Source organism: Dromiciops gliroides, chromosome 1 (assembly GCF_019393635.1).
Source record: "Dromiciops gliroides isolate mDroGli1 chromosome 1, mDroGli1.pri, whole genome shotgun sequence".
NCBI classification, from domain to species: Eukaryota; Metazoa; Chordata; class Mammalia; order Microbiotheria; family Microbiotheriidae; genus Dromiciops; species Dromiciops gliroides.
Window position 1 is genome coordinate 759,980,255 of NC_057861.1, and position 22,186 is coordinate 760,002,440.

General features: G+C 49.6%; 1 protein-coding gene across 1 annotated transcript in view; it reads right to left on the reverse strand.

Annotated features, from left to right (window-relative positions):
- Positions 1 to 22,186, reverse strand: part of DLEC1 (DLEC1 cilia and flagella associated protein) — a 70,082-nt gene that overhangs the window by 2,692 nt on the left and 45,204 nt on the right. Inside the window, exons 25-36 of the mRNA XM_044001936.1 lie at positions 20,009 to 20,191; positions 19,204 to 19,274; positions 17,743 to 17,894; positions 15,451 to 15,566; positions 14,824 to 14,894; positions 13,432 to 13,640; positions 11,975 to 12,112; positions 11,412 to 11,534; positions 11,194 to 11,288; positions 10,965 to 11,049; positions 10,542 to 10,745; positions 7,391 to 7,552 (exon numbers count right to left, since the gene is read on the reverse strand). Of these exons, the coding sequence (XP_043857871.1) occupies positions 7,391 to 7,552; positions 10,542 to 10,745; positions 10,965 to 11,049; positions 11,194 to 11,288; positions 11,412 to 11,534; positions 11,975 to 12,112; positions 13,432 to 13,640; positions 14,824 to 14,894; positions 15,451 to 15,566; positions 17,743 to 17,894; positions 19,204 to 19,274; positions 20,009 to 20,191 (1,609 nt within the window). The remainder of the gene's footprint in view (positions 1 to 7,390; positions 7,553 to 10,541; positions 10,746 to 10,964; positions 11,050 to 11,193; positions 11,289 to 11,411; positions 11,535 to 11,974; positions 12,113 to 13,431; positions 13,641 to 14,823; positions 14,895 to 15,450; positions 15,567 to 17,742; positions 17,895 to 19,203; positions 19,275 to 20,008; positions 20,192 to 22,186) is intronic.

A 22,186-nucleotide genomic window follows, 5' to 3' on the forward strand; every position in this document is an offset into this window, starting at 1 on the left:
GTTGGGGCAGTGGAGGGAGGGAGAAAATTTGGAACTCAAAATTTTATTTAAAAATGAATGTCAAAATTTGTCTTTACATGTTATTGGGGGAAATACTATTAAAAGAAAAAAGATTACTCCTATTATCTACAGCTTTCATACCTGCATATGTGCTGCTAAATGAAGCTTGAGAAAATCATAAAACTATGTTGCCTTGGGACACTACAAGTTTATCTTGCAGATTCTCAACTAGACCCTCAATATTGCAAAGTAATTCTTTTATACCTCCCTAGTTCTGATTATGCCATTCATCACAGCAGCTATTCCAACCTATAAACCTCCCCCTTCTCTTACCCTCTCAGCAGAGAAAACCGGGAAAGAGATCTAGGAAAAGTGGGGTGGGCAATAAAGAGGGAGGGTTGATTAAGGAAAGAATTATTTGGAAGCAAAATTAGCTCTTAAAAGAAGGGGACAGGACCCCTCCCCCAAAAAAACCTACAAGATAATAGGAGAGAGGGAAATACACAATTAACAACTGTGAATGGGATGAACTCACCCATAAAACAGAAGAGGACAAAAAAATGGATTAGAAACCAGAATGCAACAATGTGTTGTGTTGTGGTTTTTTTTTGGGGGGGGGGCGGCGGGGATGAGGGTTAAGCGACTTGCCATGCAGCCAGTAAGTATGAAATATCTGAGACCAGATTTGAACTCAGGTCCTCCTGAATCCAGGGCCATTGCTTTTTCCACTGTGCTACCTAGCTTCCCCCAACAATGCGTTTTTTACAAGAAACATACTCGAAACAGATAAATACAGAGTGACAATAAGGGGCTAGAGTAGAATCTATTACGCTTTAGCTGAAATAAAGCTGGGAGCAGCAAGCATGGTGTCAGACAAAGCAATAACAAAAATAGAATTAGTTAAAAGAGATAGATTATGTTTTGCTAAAAGGTAAACACAACGAGTAATCAATACCAAACAGATTCACCAAACAGTATGGCATCTAAATTCTTTTTTTGTTTTTTTTGTGTGGCAATGAGGGTTAAGTGATTTGCCCAGGATCACACAGCTAGTAAGTGTCAAGTGTCTGAGACTGGATTTGAACCCAGGTCCTCCTGAATCCAGAGCCAGTGCTTTATTCACTGCACTACCTAGCTGCCCCTGCATCTAAATTCTTTCTTTCTTTTTTTCGGAGCAATGGGGATTGAGTGACTTGCCCAGGGTCACACAGCTAGTAAGTCTCAAGTGTCTGAGGCTGGATTTGAACTCAGGTCTTCTTCCTGAATCTAGGGCTGGTGCTTTATCCACTGTGCCACTTAGCTGCCCCCTTGCATCTAAATTCTTAAAGGAAAAGTTAAAGGTCTTATAAAGAGAAATATATAGCACGACTTTAATGAAGGGACCTCAATTTACTCTCTTAGACCTAGATAAATCTAACATAATTTTTAAAAATTTAGATATGACAGATCTCTGAAGAATATTGGATAATAACAGAAAGGAGTATATCTATTCTAAGTTGTTTATGCTGTGAGTGAGATTTTCCCCACCCCTTAGATATATATGATTTACTTCTCTACAGAAACAGATTGTAAAGGCTTGAATCTTTCCACTCATACAGGATAGACTGTAACTGCTTTGTCTTCTCATACATTAGGCATTCTCCTTTAAACCTTTAAAGGACTGGTTAGGAAGGACCAATCAGGGTCAAGGTCAGATTCCCAAAATAGCTACTCTGGAGTTGCTATGGATCAATCAGTACTGGTAGAAGAAGTAAAGCAAAACCCGATTACACTCAAAGTTGACCAAATGACTTCAGAGTGGCATATTGTGTAATAGCCAGGCCCAAAATGGCTGCCTCTACATTTTTTGATGGGTTTTCTACTACCACAATGTGAAATCATGAGCTATGTAACTTAGCAACAATGATATGGAGAAACAACAGATGAGAAGACAACACTATATCTTTGCTTGTTGCAGAAATAACTATTAGCCTTTATACTGCTTTAATCTTGGGGACTCTATGGGTATAAATATCCCTCTTCCCTGTGGCTCGAGGTCTTTGAGTCCTAGACCTGAGATCAGCTTTGTTGCGAGACGGGATCTCCCAATAAACCTATGTTCTTCAGTTTGGAGACTTTGTTTTTTCTTCATCTAACTCTGCGACTTGGAAATTTTCACAGCAATGCCACCTTCACAAAAATTGACTTATGTATTAGGGCGTAAACCTCACAAACAAATACATAAAAGCAGAAACATTAAATGCATATTTTACCAAACCACAATTCAAAAAATTATATTCTATAAGAAGCCTTTGAAGCAAAGATTAAAAGTAGTTGGAAAATGAACCGATATATGTAGAGAGAAGTGAGCAGAACCAAGAGAACTGTTGTGCACAGTGACAGCAATATTGTTTGATGAAGAACTGTGAATGACTTAACTATTCTCAACAATACAATGATCCAAGACAATACCAAAGGACTAATGATGAAGCACACTATCCATCTCCAGAGAAAGAACTGATATTGATGGAACACAGACTGAAACCTGCTATTTTTCACTTTCATTTTTTTCTCTTATTAAAATTTTCTTATACAAAATTACTAATATGGTAATGTTTTATATAATTATACATGTATAACCCACATCTGATTGCTTACTGCCTCAGGGAGGAGTGAGAGGAGGGATAAAATTTGGAACTCAAAACTATAAATAAAATATTTCTTATTTTAAAAAGGTAATTGGAAATAATTTAATCCTAAGGAACGGATGGGTCAAAGAACAAATAAAAATAACAATTTCATTAAAGATACTGATGAAAACAAGGGATGCTGACAAAGCAGTACTTCAAGGAAGATGTACAGTTCTAAACACTTGTCAATAAAAGGAGGGAAAGAACAGACCAACAAACTGGGCATAAGCCTACAAAAACCTAAAGAACAACAAATCATTTCTGCAATTAAATACCAAAACAGAAACCCTGAAAATTAAAGACAAGATTAACAAGAATGAAAGTAAAAACAACAAAAAAATGAATTAATAAATCAAACTAGGAGCTGCTTTTTTTTGAAAGAAAAAACAATGAATCAGATAAGTTAAAAAAAGAAAACCAAATTAGCAATATCAAAAATTAAAGAGGTGAATTCATAACCAAGGAAGGAGACGTTTAAAATCATTAAGAGCTATTTCACCTAATTATATGCATATGTACACATACATACATTTATATGCCAATAAAACTTACAATCTAAATGAAGTAGATGAATATTTACAAAAACATAAATTGTCCAGATTAACAGGATAGTAATCAGAGTGTTTAAAAGCCCTATCTTAGAAAAAGAACTGAAAAAGCAATACATGAAATCCCAAAGGAAAAAATGCCAAGGCCAGATGGATTTATAAGCAAATTATATCAAAACACTTAAAGAACAATTCCAATACTACATATACTGTTTGAAAAATAGAAAAAGGAAGAGATTTACCAAATTCCTCCTTTGACACAAATATATTCTTTTATTTATTTAATTTTTTTTTTGGTGGAGCAATGAGGGTTAAGTGACTTGCCCAAGGTCACACAGCTAGTAAGTGTCAAGTGTCTGAGATCAGATTTTGAACTCAGGTCCTCCTAAATCCAGGGCCAGTACTTTATCCACTGCGCCACCTAGCTGCCCCGAAACGAATATATTCTTGATAACTAAGCCTAACTAATTAAGGGAAAATCAAATCAAAGAGAGAAAACTATAGACCAATATCCCTATTTAATATTGATGTGAAAATGTAAAATAAAAATACTACAATGGAGACTATAGTGACATATCACAAAGATTATATGCTGTATAATATACCTGGCTGTATTTATACCAGGAATGCAGGTCTGGTTCAACTTTAGGTAAAGTCTAAACATACTTGACTATATTAATAACACACAAGAAAAATCATGATTAAATCAAAAAACCTTTTGAAAAGATACAACAGCTATTCCTGTTAAAAACACTCAGATAGACTAAGAAAAAATGCAGCTTTCTTTTAGATGGTAATTAGTAACTATCTGAAACCAAGATCCAACATCATAGGCAACGTGGATAAACTAGAGACTTCTCCTGTAAGATCTGAGGGAAAGTGAGGATGCCCATTATCACCATTAGTATTCAACATAGTGCTGGAAGTGAGAGTTATGTAAATAAGAAAAACTAAATTGAGAGACTAAGCACAGGTGAAGGGGAAACAAAATTATATACTTTTTGAAGAGGATATGATCGTTTACTTAGAAAACCCTAGAGTCAAATAAAAAAAAATTAAATGAAACAACAGCATCTGAAAAGTTACAGGATATAAAATGAACCCACACAAATCACTAGCATTTATGTATAGTACTAACAAAGTCTAGGAGGAAGAAATTCTATTTAAAATAACTACAGACAAGGGGCAGCTAGGTGGCTCAGTGGATAGAGCACTGGTCCTGGAGTCAGGAGTACCTGAGTTCAAATCCTGCCTCAGACACTTAACACTTACTAGCTGTGTGCAAGCACTTAACCCCAATTGCCTCACAAAAAAAATAAATTAAAAAAATGACTACAGACAGTATACAATATTTGAGAGGCCACGTACCAAGACACAGAGAAGAACTATATGAACACAACTGTAAAACACTCTCTAGATAAATAAGACATCTAAATAATTGGAGAAAGAAATATCAGTTGCTTATGGGTAGGCTGCCATACTGCCTAAATTAATTTATTTATTCAGTATCATCCCAACCAAAGGGTTACTTTATATAGCTAGAAAAATCATTTAAAAAATTTCATTTGGAGGAACAAAGGGTCAATAATATCAAGAGAATGAATAAGGGGAAAAAAGGGAAAGAAGGGGGCTTAGCAGTACCAGATCTCAAACTATACCACAGAGCTGCAATCAACAAAACACTTTGGTTTTGTGTAAGAAATAGGAAGGTGGATCAGTGGAACAGATTAAGTATACAATACAGAGAAGCAATCAGGCACAGTAATCTAGAGTTTGATTGACCCAAAGACCCCAGCTGTTGTGGTAATAGCTCACTGTTGGATAAAAACCATTGGGAAAACAGGAAAGCAGTCTAGAAGAAGCTAGGTAGGAGACCAGCCTCTCATACCCTATATCAAGATAAACTCCAAATGGGTACATGACATAGGCAGAAAGGCTGATATTTTAAGCAAATTAGAGGACCGAGAAAGAAACTGCCTGTCAGATCTATGGAGAGGGGAAGAGCTCATGACCAGACAAGACAGAGAGAGGACACACAAAATGGACGATTTCGATTACACAAAATTCAACCAAATCAATTCAACTAAAATTAGAAGAGCAGCATGACATTGGGGGGGGGGGTGGAGTGGAAATCTTAGCAGCAAATTTTTCTAATAACTGTCTCAATTCTTATATAGGGAACTATACCAAATTTATAAGAACAAGAGTTATTCCCTAATTGATATATGGTCAAAGCATATAAATAGACAGTTTTCAGGGGAAGAAACCCAAACTGTCAATAGCCATAAGAAAAATTGCTCCAAATAACTAATACTCAAGAGACTCTGAGGTACCACCTTACACTCATCAGATTGGTTAACATGATAGAAAAGAGAGACAAATGCTAGATGTGGAAAGACTGGGACACTAACATACTGTTGGTAGAGTTTTGAACGGGTCCAACCTTTTTTTTTTTTTTGGTTTTCGGGTGAGGCAATTGGGGTTAAGTGACTTGTCCAGGGTCACACAGTTAGTAAGTGTCAAGTGTCTGAGGCCTGGTCTAACCATTTTGGAGAGCAATTTGGAACTATGCCAAAGGGCGATAAAACTGTGAATACCCTTTGCTCCAGCAATACCACTGTGAGGTCTATATCCCAAAGAGATCAAAGGAAAAGGAAAAGGGCCTATATGTACATGAATACTTATAGCAACTTTTTGTGGTGACAAAGAAATAGAAACAGAGGGGTGTTCATCCACTGAGGAGTGGCTGAACAAGTTGGGGCACATAACTATGATGGAATACTATTGTATGTGTAGGAAACAATGAGGGTGATGGTTTCTGCAAAGCCTGGGAAGACTTGTATGAACTGATGCAAAGTGAAGCACGCAGAGCCAGGACAATGATTTTTGTAAAGAAAGAAATCTTGTAATAACAAACAACTTTGAAAGACTCAGGAACTCAGATCAATGTCAGGACTCGGGGAGAGAAGGGAATCAGCATTTATTAAGCATTCTGAGAGGCTGGTGTTATGGTTATCCCCATTTTTTTTTTTAAGTGAGGTAATTGGGGTTAAGTGACTTGCCCAAGGTCACACAGCTAGTAAGTGTTAAGTGTCTGAGGCCGGATTTGAACTCAGGTACTCCTGACTTCAGGGCCAGTGCTCTATCCACTGCGCCATCTAGCTGCCCCAATTACCCCCATTTTAAAGAGGACAGACGGAATAGTGGTTAAAAGTGACGTGACTTGTCCAGAATCCCACAGCTAGTAGGCATGGGGGCTCTTCCCCACTCCAGGGTCAGTGCTCTATTCAAGATGGCACCACCAGGTGCCTTTGCCAAAAAGCAGATACAATTTCATTAGACTCATGGTGAATCATGCTGCTCATCTCCAGGGAGAGTGCTGATGGACTCGGCACACACACACACACACACACACACACACACACACTTTATATATTCATATACATATATGTACACTGGACATGGCTAACTGGGAATCTGCTGGACTATACAGGGTTATAATAGGTTTTTCTTGCTTTCTCAGGGTTCAGGGAAGTGGGAGGGAGAGAATACAGTCTGACAATAAAACTTTAAAAATAGAAAAAGATCATTTGCCTGCTGCACAGTGGACACCAGGCAGGTTGGAACTTCCTTATGAGCCCCCCACCCCCACGCCGAGGGGCAGAGGGAATTGGCTGGGCTGCAGGCTCCTCTGGGAGGGGATGGCGCTGAGGAACTCTGTCATGCTTCACCTTCCATTCCATGTGGGCCTTACCTCCCCCTCCTCTCATCTTGCCCACCCTGCAGGGCCAGGACCCATTCCTTGTCTGTTCCAGTACCTTGTACTTCTTTCTTGGGATTCATACACTAACCCACAGGACCATCCCTGCTGTGAAAGGCTGAGGATCTGCTGTTGGGGCCACCCCTCCCCCACTCCCCTCTGCAATCCCTGTTGTGGTGTCTCCCCATCCCACTTGAGACCCAGCCCCAGTGAGCTCCCCTTGTCTGACTGCATCCCCAGCCCCCAGCCCAAGGCCTTGCCCACTATAGATGCTTAATCAATGCGTTTGGGGTGGAATCCTATGGAAAGCATCCCTGGCCTCACAGGTCTTGTGGGCTTCATCTCTTGGGCCAGCCTGCTGCCACGTGGATAATACAGGCAGCCACTGCGACAGCCGGTCTGCCTCTACTTGCCTGGGTGGTCCCGTTGCTGTACTCCAACACCAGGTCTTGACTGAACTCCATTTTTTTGGCACCATCCTCATCTTGAAGTATCTTCACTCCCGGCAGCATCTGGTCCGAAGGCAGCTTCTGATACGTCAGTAACTCCAGAGACAGCGAGAAGGATACCTCAATCTGGGGGGATATGGCCTCCCGCTTATCACAGGGGGAGCCATCACTCGCCCCAGCCTCCCCACATCGCTCCCCACCTCCCAGGGCAGGGCCCGCAGCTCTGAGGCCACAGGGTCAGGATTGGCCAAGGCTGGCGCTAAGCCGTGCTCAGACTGAGCCGAGCTCTGGGCTGATGGGGCCGGCGTTGCCCCCTCTCACCCCCCCCCCCCGGCACCTACACCTACACCATCAGGGCCATCAGGATGTCAGCAACAATCTTGTGCTAAGTGCAGGGGGCACACTGCCCCCCCCCCCGCCAGGACTGTGCAGATGAAGACAATGTCAGAGGGGAGGTGCTGGCAGTGGGGCCGGGGCTCCAGTCCCGAAGGGGTCCAGGGGGGCAGGAGGAGGGAGATCGGGCCGAGCCTTGGGTCCAGAGAGAGTGCTATGAGGGAGGGTGGGTACAGAGGGCCCTAAATGCCGAAGAGAGGCCGAGCCTTTCTGAGCTGTCCGTCTGTCTTTCCATCATGCTATCTGAAGGGTCCCTGGCTCCAATCAGTTCCCTCTGCACCCGGTCATGGGGGTCTTCCCGGGTTCTCATTTCTGAGGGAAGCTGGTGTTCCATCCCATGGCCTGTCATTCCCTGTCTGCCCTCGGGTTACAGCTCTTTGCCACTACACTACCTGTATGGTTACAAGGGTGTCCTTTTCATTTTTTTTCCTGGGGGCAGGGAAAAGAAGGGAGAACAACAACAGTCTTTGTTCATTGAAAAAAACCCATTTAAAAAGAAAGTAATATCAAGACAATGATAAAAAAGGCAGCGGACTCTGATCTTGGAGGGGCTAGCCCCTGGAGACCACCGAGCATGGGTGTGTAGGGAATATGGTCGGCCATCACTATAAGAACATTTCTTTGGAGGCTGAGCAGAGGGTGGGTTGGTGTAGGGACAGACCCCTGCAGGCTACTGCCAAGGTCGAGGTGTGAGGTGACAGGGCCTGCACGGGGCGGGGGGCAGCCGTGTGAGGTGGGCCGAAAACCGTGGCTGTGCACTCTATAAGGTAGCAATAGACTAACGCGTATGGTGAACACAAGGGGGTTTGGGCTGTGAGAAAATAATGGGATTTGGCAGACGTCCAGAGGCCCCACCTGAAGACTGATTTGGAATTGATTGAATTGGGTGAGACTGAGAGAGAGACTGACTGAGAACCTACTTCAGGTTTACTCTTTAAGAAATGCTTAATGCCCCAAACTGGTGTTGACATTTCTAGCTTATAGGTAAACCTGAGCTAGTTCTCCCCCCACACTGGGGACAGAAAAAAAGCGACCACGCATTAGATTTTCAATGCCGCAGAGTCCAGGTAACTGGGAGGTTCTGGGGAAGCTCAGAAAAAGTCAGAGCCGTGGGAATGAGAATCAGCTCTGCTTGGCCTGTGCTGAACTGGACACGGCTCTGGGACGTGGACTTTCAGATGCCCAAGAGGCAGTTGGTGACGGAAAGCCAGAAGGCAGGAAGGAGCCCAGGAACAGGTCAGGACTAGATTTGTCCTAGTTGAGAATCTTTAGCCTGGAGATGGCAACAGAAACCAGGAAAACTGATGAGCTCCCAAAGGGAGATGGAGGCAGAAGAGGACCCAGAGGAGCAGTCAGGACTGGAGGGGGAGAACCAGGCTGGGGGAGTGTGTGGGGGAAGAGACAGAGACATAGACAGAGATGGAGAGACAGAGAGACAGAGAGGCAGAGAGAGACAGAGTTGTGTGCCCCCAAAACCTGGAGAGAAAAGTACTGAGGAGAGAGTGACCTACAGCATCCAAGGCTGCAGAGAAGTCAGGAATCATGAACTTGGAGAAAAGGCCGCTGGATTTGGCAAATAAGAGATACCTGGTGATGCGGGAGAGAAGTTTGGGAGGAAGGATGAGGCTGGAAGCCGGCTGTGGGGGGGGTTAAGAGGCCCCTGTGGCTTTCCCAGGAGTTCAGCTGCAAAGAACTCGTCAAGAGACAAAGGCCGAGTGTGGGGATGGCAGGCTCAGTGAGGGTTTTTTAGGGGTGTTTGCAGGGAGAAGGGAAGCAATCAGTCAAGAGGAGAGACTGGAGATGAGGGTAGAAAAAGGGAGGACAGAGGGGGAAGGAACGGCATTGTTTGTCAGGAGAAGGGCTGCCTCGTCATGGGAGGCTGGATGATGGGGGAGAGGGGGCAGAGACCCCTGGGAGATGAGAGCTGAGGAGGGAGAAGAGGCAGCTCCAACACATCATAGAAACAGGAGGCCACAAGGTTTGGAAAAGACCACCCTTAGGGAGGAGCAGGAGGACTGCCCAGCGGGCACCCTCGGAGGGGGTGTAACGCATCTGAATTGGGCGCAGTCAGGACAGTGGAGGGACGTGATCCGTCTTCATTCAGTGGCCGTGTGTGCATGTGTGTTCGTGCATGTGCACACATATGTGTGCACACGTGTGTACATGTGTGTGTTCGTGTGGGTGGGCGTGAAAGGTAGCAAGCAAGGGGAGTCAGGGCAAAGTGGGGAGTCAGGGAGGATAGGGCAGTAGACAGTGGAAGTGACCGCAGGTGAGGAGGGAGGGAGGCCCAGTCACCGGGTTCGCCCCAGGCACCGGCTGGGCTGTGTCCTTGAGGCTACGAGTCTTGGGCTCTGGGACTCAGTGTGTGAACTGGGCCAGTTACTGGCTCCCTACCAGAGCTGTGACTTGTGCAGACGTCCCCAGGCAAGATGAGCCTGTGACCGCTGCTCTGAAACCCCCAGAGAGCTGCGCCCCGCCTCTGTTCTCATCTGCCTGGTTGCCCAGCCCCCCAGAAGGTGAGGAGTCCCAGGGGAGCAGCAGGTGGTGTCTCTCCCACGCCAGCCCCTCCAGAGATGGGCAGCTGAGACTGGCCAGGAGGGATGATGTATCTCCCAGCCAGAGGCTGGCAGAGCACCCTGGGGCTATTCTCCCCAGGCCATTCCTCCCCTCCCAGGCCATTCCCCCTGGGAAGCCCTCCCTGACCTGGCCTGGTCTGGCCTACCAGCATGTTCTGCTGAGGGCAGAGTACAAACTGATCGCCGGCCGGCTCCTCTTCCTCCTCCTCCCTGTCCCAGGTCCTCCGGTTGTATTCGGGGTTGATTCCAGTCACAGAGAATGGTGCGGCCACCAAGAGCCCGAAGCAATGGGCCACTTCAGTGAAGTTGTTGAGTTTCAGGCGGTGAGTGGTCACCAACTCAGTGAGCACCTGCAAGTCAGGCCAGAGGGGCCGGGCTGGTCTGGGAGAGGCCAGAGCCTGTCCCCAGGCCCCCAGCAGGCAGAGCACAGAACCAGGAGCCTGGCCAGTCTCCTCTCATGCTGACAAGCTCATGACATTCAGCCTGAGGGCTGGCCTTCTCCTGGGGGGGGGGGGCATTGGATGAGGGTCTGAAGCCCTGCCCAGGTGCTGGGTGCTGCTCACACTCACCCCTGTAAGCGGATCGGGTGGGATGAGGTCACTCGCCTGCATGTGGAACACCATTCCCCCATCATAGTCCTGTTCAATGCTTAGCCTGCCCCAAAGCCAAAGCAGAGCATGGTCAGGAGACCCTCCCGATCACATGGCCGGGGCAGAGTCTGGGGGGCTGGGCCCTTCCCTTCCCCTCCCTAGTGGGGGGGGATGGGAGGGCCGAGGAAGACCCCATCCCCCCACTCACCGAGCAGGCCTGACAAGGCCCTGCAGGTCCAGCCGGAAGAGCTCAGCATCAAACTTCTGTGGACGCTTCACCTTTCCTGGGATCTCTCGCGCTATCTGCCCCAGCCAGAGAGGCCAAGCCATCTCAGGCCAGGCTGTGGGTGCTCAGGTGGGGAAGGCAGGCCTCCCCTCAGCCTCCCCTTCCCTTGGCCTTGTGGCCCACTTGGACCCGAGGCTCACCTTGTTGTCCAGGCTCATGAAGCCCAAGATGTAGCTGTTGCACACCATCTTGCTGACGGATCCTGGCAGGACCATGGGTGTGAAGGAGATGTGGATGAAGTTGCTTCCAGAAGCTGGAATCACCTGCCAAGGCAGCCCAAACTAAGATACAACTGTTTGGGGAGCCCTGCCCAGTCACTGAATGGGGCCGGCCACCGGAGCCACGGCTGCCCAGGATGTGGCCCCTGGACGTGGCCCATCGGGCCCTTAAGCACAGGCCCACGTGACCCAGGTCAGCAAAGGGGCGAGCCTGCCTCCTCTTCTGAGGAGTCTCTGGGTGGAGCCTCTCCACACATCAGGACCCCCAAATGTCACTGTGATTAGTCATGGAAATGAGGATGAACAAACTCAAAGGGGCAAAGGGAATGTGGGCACAGAGACCTAGAGGCCCTTGGAGGGAGGGGGCCCCCGGCAGGTGGGGCAGGGCCCCTCGGAAGAGAGGGAAGGCCTGTGGCCCGGTCACCAGGCGCTGCTTGCCTGGGGCACTTGGGACGCAGGCAAGGAGCTGCAGGGAGCCCACTCACCAGCTGCTTGGGAGTGATGGTGTAGGGGCTGTCAGAGCGGACCCCGTCGTGGGTCTGCAGGATCACCGAGATGATCTTGGGGTTCCCGTCGGCCGTGAGCGGGAAAGGTTCTTCACCCACCATTCTGGACCCGGGTTGCTTACAAAGAAACCAATCGGCCGCCCCTGAGCGGCTGAGCTGGGGGTGAGCCTTCTGGGAGGCTGGTGTGCCCTGGGAAGAGGGGGGAGGCCGGCCCGCGGCTCTCCACCGCCTCCCTCCCGCTGGCCCTCACTTTGGAAGGCCTCATCAGCTCCACCCCCCCCCCCAGACCCCCTGCAGACCCCGGCCCCAGACCTGTGGCACCCACCACCCTCAGACTGGACATTTTGGATGGGATGTCCTCACCAACTTCTGTGTCAAGAGCTGGTCCCCTCTCTTCCTTCCGATTCCCTCCATTCATGTCCTCCCTGCTCCTTAGGCCCATCTCCAAGTCACCCATTCCCAAAGCCTGTGAGCCGGCCTCAAACCCTCATCCCACTAGCCTGGAGCACTGCAAGGCCTTCTAAACGGTCCTCCTGGCAGCCTCTTCAACCCATTCTCCACACAGCTCCCAAACTACTGTTCCAAAAGCACTGGTCTGAACATGTCACTCCTCTGCTCAAGAGCCTCCTGTGGCTCCCCATTGCCCATAGGAGAGAAGGCAGCTCTGAGGCTCCCACCTGTCTTTCCAGAATGATCCACACAGAATCCCCCTCGCAAAGAGAGACAGTTCAGCCAAACTGGCTCCCTTCCTATTCCCTAGACAAGACACTCCCCTCTCCTGCCTCTGCCAGGCTGTCCCCTGGGCTTGGAATCCTCTCCCTTCTCATCTCCCCCTCTGCTAATTCCTCCCTTCCTTCAATTCCAGCTCAGGGACCATGATCTCCTCCTGGGGCCCTTCCTAATCCCCCTAATGCCCCCCCCCTCCACCGCCACTCCTCACTCTGTGGCCTCTGGCTAGTTCAGACCCTCCTTGATTCTTGCCTGGACAATTGCTACAGCCTCCTTCCTGGCCTCCCTGCCTCAGTTTCCCCTTCCTCCCCCCAGCTGCCAAAGGTCTCTTCCTCAGTACAGCCCTGGCCATGCTGGTTCCCTGTTCAAGAAGTGCCCGTGGTCACCACTGCCTCCAGGATCAACGACCAGCTTCTCCTCCTGACATTCAGGCTCCAGACGGCCATTCTGAGACCAGTGGTCCGTGGGCTGTTCCCAGCATGGGCCTGCCACTTCTGGCCTCTGCTTCTTGGCTGGCCTCACCTGGCAGACTCCCCAGGCACTCTTTTGTCCTCCCGTTGGGGTGCAGGGAGACACCTTGCCCCCTGGGGGCTTGGCACACAGCCCGGGCTTTCTGGACTGTCATCGAGGTGTGCCCCCTGATCCCCCAGGGGGGCATGCCCCCCATCCCCTGGGACCCCTTCTTTCCCAGGGGCAGAGATACTCACAGCTTCCAATGTGGTCACGCTGCCCAGGGAGGTGGAGGACTGGCCAGAGCTGGACACGAAGGATGTGTCACTCACAGGCTCTTCCTTGGAATTGATCTCCACCCCAGCAGCGTCCCTCAGGGGGAAGGGTGTCCCATACACCACCAAGAAGTCCAGCAGTTTATCCTCACTGTCTTCTGGGTTATAGGGCTCCCAGTCTATTCTGATGTCTTCATTATCACACAGTTTGGATAAGGGTGTGGTGGTAGACAGCAGGACGGTGAAAGGGAAGGAGGCAAAGTGGGAGTCAGGGCCAGGAAAAGAAACAATCATGGGGTGGGGGACCCCAAGAAGACACTAGGACTATCAGGGAGGGCCTCATGGCCACTGGGCGATGGGCGAGTCTGCCCAGGGCCGGAAGCTCCCACAAGGAGGCCTCCTGGCACTGGGGACTGTTGTGGGGACCTGGCTGACTACCGAGCCCAGTGCAGACATGGGAGCCACACGGCCACTATCGCCTGAGGCTTCCCCAGTACCAATCTTGTCCCCAGACTCCAGGGACAGGCAGGGAGGGGGAGGCCTCCTTGCGGCAGGGCCTCACCTAAGCCAGGGGGACTCTCCCAAGCTCCTTCCCTTGCCCTGTGCTCCTGGGGATGACAAGGCCAACAGGGATGGTCCTGAAAAGGGGATCCAGAACCCCCCCACTTCCCCATCTCCTGGGGGTTCTCATGCTAGGAACCTCCTGCCCCCTGGCCCAGGGCTCCTGTCACCGGCAGGCAGAGACATGGAGAGTGCAATATGTGGGACACCCCTAGGTTAACATCCACATGTAACCCACTTGCACAGCAAAGAGCCAAAGTCAGGGCCTCCCAGGCACCAGACAGGCCAGTGACTCCCTGGTCTGTCAAAAACGGGCAGGGACAAACCATGGAGGAAGGCAAGCCCTGAGTGGGGGCCAGCGGGCACTTATGGCCTTGGCATCCCGGAGCCTCAGTGAAGGCATATGCTGAGAAAGCAGACCCATGGGGTATCTCTCCCTGTGGGTGGGGCAGGTCTTAGGCCATCCAAGCTGCTGTTCCCCAAATGTACGATGACGAGGGGGGCTGGACAATGTGATCTGGGCCCTCTGGCTCTAAAGGTCGGCGGGTCACTCCTCCTTCCTGGGCCCAGCAGGCTCTCTCTGGCAATTGCCGGATATGGCCCACACCGTTTGGGCCCCCTCCACTGCCAGACCAGCACCTTGCATCACTGATCACCGTGTATGTCTTTTCTCTCCAACCACTCTACAAACTCCTCACGAGCAGAGGCCGGGTCTTAGACAGCTCGGTCTCCCCCACAGCGGCTAGCGCTGTGCCCTGCACGTATGGTAGATTCTCCGGGAGTGTTTGATGATTGACCAATTGGAAGTCTTACCACAAGGGCTGGAGTTATTCAGGCGGAGAGTGCGGGAGACGGCGTCTCCTCCAGAGATCTGGGTGCCAAACCTGGGAAGGGAGGAGACAGCCCCTGGCTCAGCCGCTGCCCAGAGCCAGCCTGGGGAACAGGCCCAGGGAGAAGAGGCCTGGCCAGGGACCCTCAGCAATCTCAAGGGGCTCCATGGAGTCCACAGGCTAAGCAGGCCAAGTCTGGGCTCTGGACGGAGACGAAGTACAGGGGCCTGGTCTGCTTCTCTCCAGCCATGATCTCTTATCTCAAAAGGGAAAAGACCAGGCTGCAAGACCTGGGAAGGAGGGAGGCAGAGCCAGAGGCCGACTGACCAGAATCCTGCCAACAGACTCAGCAGGAAGGCCAGCCAAGTCACAGCAGGAGAGAGCAGAGAGAGGTGTGCCCAGGGCTGCTGGTCTTAGGACGGTGGATCCACCCGCAGGATGGCGGCCTCCCCCCCCGCCCCCCGCAGGACAGCGGCCTCCCCTCACCCGCAGGACGGCGGCCCCCCTTCACCCGCAGGACAGTGGCCCCCCACCTACAGGATGGCAGCCTCCCCTCACCCGCAGGACGGTGGCCCCCCCACCCGCAGGATGGCATCCCCCAGGGCAGTACCTGATGACTTGGTCCTGGGGAGGCTCGTCGGCCAGGTGGCTCGTCCGAAACAATGTGATGGGGCAGCCCACCACACCCATATGGACCGGGATGATGGTGGGCGGCAGGTCTTCCACCTGGGGACAGACACAGGTCACGTTCAGGTCCCACAGCCCAGCTTCCATAGGCCTACTCCCCCTGCTGCGGGGTCTGCCCTCACCTCTCCTAGACCTACTCGTCCAGCTGGTAGGTGGGCACTGGAATGGGGAATGGCCTTGGAGGGGCCTGCTCCAAATCTCAGCAGCATCATTTTTTAGAGTGTGTGCTGGCACATTTCCCCCTTCTCTGGACCGGGGTATCCCCATTTATGGTTCCTCTCTGCCTGGCCCTCACATAGCCCATGGGCCAACCAGTGTGGACTCCAGGCACACTCTGGAAGTCCTTCCTAGACTTCCAGGACCAGCTCAGTGGCTGCTGGGTAGGGAAAGTGAAGGTGAAGGGAGTTCAAATCCTGCCTTAGATCCTTAATACCTGTGTGTTCGTCAGCCCTCAGCTGCCATCTCTTTGGCCTTGTTTTTCCTCTGTAACTGGGGTTACAAATGAGATCTTACCTGCAAAGCACTCTACAGCCAAAAGGCTAGCTCTTTGCACAGTTATTCCTCTGCACTAAGAGGTTCTGTCCTGCGTACAGGGCAGTCATCCATCTGGCTCTGCAATGGAGTGGGCATTGGCATCATGACCGGCATTGTGAAGGTGCCAGCCTCGGCTGAGGACCAAGGATCAGGGACATGAAGCCAGGGCTGTCTTCTGCTGAGTAGCGGGGCACCTCCTCCTCTCAAGGGGCCACGCTGTGATCAGAGGCCTAAGAGGGGCTGGGTGCCACCTGAACTGGTGCACCTCCTGACTCGATTTGCTTTTTTGTTTTCTTATTAATACATCTAGCTTGATATCACCTTCACTTGCAAAGAGACCCCTCCCTGCTGTTCTACTCAATGTATTAAGAAAGAGAGAAAAGTCTTCCAGAACGGACCAACACATCAAACAGAAGTCCCTGTGTCTGTCCCCGTTTTCACCCTCTCTTCTCTCTGGGCTTTCAGGACACGCCTCCCCCTCTGACCGCTCCTCCTGCAGACCCCGCCCTCTGACCACAGCTGTAACTGGGCTCTGTCCTGGGCTGCTTCTCTTCTTCCTCTACACTACTTGCTTCCCTTGGGGGTCTCACTGTCTTCTGGGTTATAGGTGTGTAGAACTGCTGATGATGTGTATGGATTTGTTTTATATGCTGCCACCTTACTAAAGTTGTTAATTATTTCATCAATGATTTCCATTCCAAAGGTTTAGCAACTCTGACGAAGACAGTGACCCACCACAATTCCAGGAGACTCATGATGAAACACACCAGCCCCCAGGTGATGGGCTCAGAGCACAGACTGAGGCACACCTAGATGGATTTCGATCAGTGGATAGACTGGAAATGGCTGATATGCGAATTTGCTTTGCTTGACTAGACCTGTTTCCAGTGGGTTTTCATCTTGTTGCTTTCTCAGTGGAGTTGGAGGGTCAGGGAGGAAGGGAAGACGGAAGAGAATTCAGATGTAAAAAACCCCAATTTTTTTGTTTGTTTGTTTGATTTTGTAGGGCAGTGAGGGTTAAGTGACTTGCCCAGGGTCACACAGCTAGTAAGTGTCAAGTATCTGAGGCTAGATTTGAACTCAGGTCCTCCCGAATCCAGGGCCCGTGCTCTATCCACTGCGCCACCTAGCTGCCCTCCCCAATTTTTTAAAAGAAGGAAATCGGAAGGTATTGATCATAGCAAATAGCAAACTCCAATACTTCAATAGGTCTGTGTGTGGTCTGATCACAGTTCAGAACTTCCCATCGATACAAATGGCAACCATCCATCCTCTGTGACTCATCTACGTCCACTCCACGTGCTTGAAGACCCCTCCCCAACTCTGCCCTTAACGTTGCCAGGGTCCCAGCGGAACACGGCCCATCTGTCGCCCCTCCATCTTGCCACGGCACTGGTCCATCCCTCATGCTTCCTTGCTGGTGTCTTCCTCCCGTTCCTCTTTTTTAATTTTTAATTTTTTTTATTTGTTGGTGGGGTAATGAGGGTTAAGTGACTTGCCCAGGGTCACACAGCTAGAAAGTGTCAAGGGTCTGAGGCTGGATTTGAACTCAGGTCCTCCTGAATCCAGGGCCAGTGCTTTATCCACTGTGCTATCTAGCTGCCCCTCCCACCCCGTTCCTCTTTAGTTCCTCACCATTGTGCCCTGCTCACTCCCACCATGGGCCCATCCATCCCCCTACCTTGCAGATGAGCTCATCTTGGTAGTCTCCCCACATGTTGCTACACGCAGTGATGTCAATGGTCAGTTTCTGGAAGGCGTCCAATGTCCCTTGGGAGATGTGAAGAAAGAAGGCGGCTCCTTTCCCTTTGGATAAGAGAGTTTCCATAGAGTCTAGGAAAGAATGGTGAGAAGGGATGACTCAGACTCCTCCCCAGAAGATCAAAGGATGGAGCCTGGACCCAGAGCTGAGAAGAACGTCATCAATCCCCTCCTTTTACAGACGAGCCGCCTATGAAGGGGGACGTCCTCACGGCTGCCGGTCTTGTTCAACCAGACTCCAGAGCCCGCAAGAGAACAACTGCAGCCGCAAGAGGCCGCAGCTTCAACTCACCGCAGACATTTATGTAAAGTGGGCACAAAGATCGGGCTCTGGTCGCAAGCAAGTCGCTCCCTGTTTTCCCGGTGGGATCATCTTTAGCTCATTATCCCTCTGCTCTCTGCCAAACGCCCCGGGGACCCGCCCTGCTTACGGAGCCAGATTCTCTGAAGGCACAAAATGATGCTTGGGGCTCACTGCCTCACTGCCCTCACAGTGTAAGAAGCTGCAGTTTATCCTGCGTCTGCCTCCTGGGCCAGCTTGTTGGCAGTGGCTGGCCAGGACCCGAAGGGAATTCATGCAAAACTGACTTCGTCTATAATGGGATTTATCGGGAAGGATGGATGCTTGGGTGGGCATGGAGCTCACTCACTATGGGAAAGGGACACTGTTTACAGAAGGTGCCACATTCATGCTCAAGGGAACAAGCATTTATTAAGCACCCTGGGCAAGTCACTCAACCTTTGTCTGCCTCAATGGCGTCATCTGTGGCATGAGGCCAAATGAGCACCGACCCAGCTGTCTCGAGGCTCAAACGAGGTGAGGTTTACAGAGTGTCCTGCTGCCTTAAAGCACCATATGCCAGTTAAGATGATGGCATTAACAACAGTCACAGGTCACACTGGCACAGGGTCTTGGGGCTTACAAAGCACTTTCTTTCCCCATGACGACCTTGTAAGGGAGGCTGTGTAAGCGCCACTGGCACCACTTTACAGTTGAGGAAACTGTGACTGTGGGAGGTCAGCCCCTCCTTCCTGGCCCCCTTGGTTCCCCTCTGACCCTGTGAACTGAGGGCTTGTTCACAGTCCCTTCTGATGGATCAGGTCCCTGAGGCAGGCACGCCTTCCCTCCACACTCCAGCAGCCCTTCACCAGGAGGCCAGAAAGAGGCTGGATTCTGGCTGTCACAGAGTCTGGAAGGAGCAGTTCTACAGGCCCACCTGTGCCCTCCCAGACAACTGACACTGGGAGTTCAGGACACGGCCTGGGGCCACCCAGCTGGACAGTGCCCTCCCCAGTGGCCTCCAGAGGGTGCTGCCCTCTCCAGAGACAGGCTGAAAGATGCAGGCTGGTGCAGCTGGCCAGGTGAGGCAGGGATTCCTACCCAGAAGCTCCCTCCTGGCCATGTGCTTCGCAATCCTCACTGAGTGTCTCATGGAGGGTGGTACATCAGGCCTTAGAAAGCAGAAAGGAAAGCAGAGTCAATCAACCGAGTGCATCCACTGTCCACCCATCGTCCCCCAAGCAGGGCAGCCCAGGACTGTGGGACTTCCCTTACACTTCCATGCTTCAGTGACTGGTCCCCCCGGTCTCTGCCCCGACAGAAAGCCTAGAGAAGCTTTTGGGATGGAGCAAGAACCTTTTTCGCCATCTGGAACCCTAGAAGGGCCCCCGCTCCCTCGCTTGGCTCCAACAGCCCCGGCCAGGCCAGTCTTTGCCTGGCTTCCAAGCCCATTCCACCGAAGCTCTTTTCACGGGCTCCTAAACATTTGTGAGCTGGTTTCTGCCCCCGGCTCCCATCCCTGATTCCCAGATGCACACAGGGCCCGACTGTCCCTAAACCGCCACACGCTCGTGAGGAGCGTGTCGTCCAACAAGCACATGGAACAAGGGCGGGGCCGGCAACACTTGACCATCTGTGTCATCCCCACCCTGCCAGCATATGGGTCCAATTCCTCCTGCAGACCCCCTCCCCACCACCCAGGACATTCTTAACCCAATGGGGACATTCTAGAGCCCTGAAGGTGCCCACCCTCGGCCATCAGACCGGCACCATGGGTTCCTACAGAGCCCGAGGAAACTGGGACAAAATGCCTCCTCCCCCTCGTTAATCCAGTGAGTCTCAAGCAGCACCATGGCCCCAACTAAGACTCGGGTGGTTGAGCGTGGTAAGGTGCAGGAAGACTTACAGCTTTGGCTTTTTGTCCCAGATTTCTTCGGTGACCCCAAAATAATCAAACTCGAGGGAAAAGGATGCTTTTATTGCTGAATTGTTGGTCAGGATCAGCTGGCGCTTCAGTAGATATCTCAATGGAATGTTCGAGCCAAAGTCCAAGTAGAGATCCTGAGGACTGCCCGGATCTTGGTCCTCACTGAAAAAGCAAAACAATCCCATGCATCATCTGATGGACAATCCCATCTCCTAGGCTTGGAGAGATGGAAACTCATTCCTGTGGTCCCCAATGGAGACATCCCAGGACTCCAAACCCAAGAGCCCCCCTGAGACCCCAGCCCTCCAGCCATCATGCAGGGGAGCAACCTCTGTTGGAGGAATGCAAGCTGGTGACTGCCTCTCCAGGTATGATGGCTCCCACCCCCTCAGCAGTCATGGCTACTGAAGACCCAGAAAAGAAGTCTTGACACTAGGGTCCTTAGCAGTGTTTAACACCAGAAACAGATCTGCTATGTTGTGCATGTCTTCACATGTATGGTCAATATCATATTACTTGCCTTCTCCAAAGGTAGGGGAGAGGGGTGTGTGTGTGTGTGTGTGTGTGTGTGTGTGTGTGTGTGTGTGAGAGAGAGAGAGAGAGAGAGAGAGAGAGAGAGAGAGAGAGAATATTTGGAACTCCGAAATTTTTACAAAATGTGAAATGTAATTGGCAGGACCAGATGGATTTACAAATGTTCTACCAAACATTTAAAGACCAACTAATTCTAATATTAAATAAATTATTTGGAATAATAGGCAAGGAAGCAGTCATAACAAACTCTTTTTATGAAACAAAAACAGTTCTGATACAGGAAGAGCAAAAACAAAGAAAATTATAGACCAATTTTGCTAATGAATATTGATGCAAAAATCCTAAATAAAATACTAGTTAGGAGACTATGACAATATATCACAAAGATACACAGTTTCCTCAACTGTAAAGTGGTGCCAGTGGTGCTTACACAGCCTCCCTCACAAGGTCGTCATGTGGAAAGAAAGTGCTTTGTAAGCCCCAAGACCCTGTGCCAGTGTGAGCTGTGACTGTTGTTAATGACCAAGTGAGATTTATACCAGAAATGAAGGGGTGGTTTCATATGAGGAAAACTATTAACATAACTGATTAAATTAATAACAAAAGCAATAAAAATCGTATGATTAAAGTAATAGGTAGAGAAAAAGCTTTTGACAAAATACAACACTCATTCCTATTAAAAACACCTGAGAGCATAGGTATGAATGGATTTTTCCTTAAAATGATAAGACACATCTCTCTAAAACCATGAGTGAGCATTACTTATAAGGGGATGAGCTAGAAGCTTTCCCCATAAGATCAGGAAGTGAAACAAGTATGCCCATTGTCACCACTATTATTCAATATTGTCCTAGAAATGCTAGCAATCACAGTAAGAGAACAAAAAGAAACGGAAGGAATCAAAATGGGCACTGAGGTAAGGAAACTATCTCCTTTTGCAGACAATACGATGATATACTGGGAAATTCTAGAGATTCAATTAAAAAGTTAGTTGAAACAACAATTGAGGAAAGTAGCAGAATTAACCCCCATAAATCATCAGCATTTCTGTATATCACCAACAGCCCTGCAAGAAGAGACGGTAAGAGATATTTCCTTTAAAATAACTGTAGTCAATGTAAAACACCTGGGAGTGAACCTCCTAAGACAAACCCAGGAGCGAGATAAACATCATTATGAAGGAAGATGCTCTTCCCTGTCAGACAAAGAACTGATTTATGAAGGATGCACTGTCTGGGCCCACACATATATCTATATCCATTGTTGGCCTTCTCTAATGTGGGGTTGGGAGGGAGACAATTTGCCATTCAAAATGTAACCAACAGATACATAAAATTAAAGTAAAAATACACACAAAAAGATGTCCTCGCAGGAAGGACACAAGAGTAAATGTGATATTAACTTGTGAAGGAAGGCGAAATTAGAACTTAAAGAAGAAGTGTAACTGGGGAATAAATAATGAAATGAGTTAAACTCTCTATAAAGAAGAAATGGGGCAGCTAGATGGTACAGTGGAAGAGCACCGGCCTTGGAGTCAGGAGGACCTGAGTTCAAATCTGGCCTCAGACACTTAACATTTACTAGCTGTGTGACCCTAGGCAAGTCACTTAACCCCAACCGCCT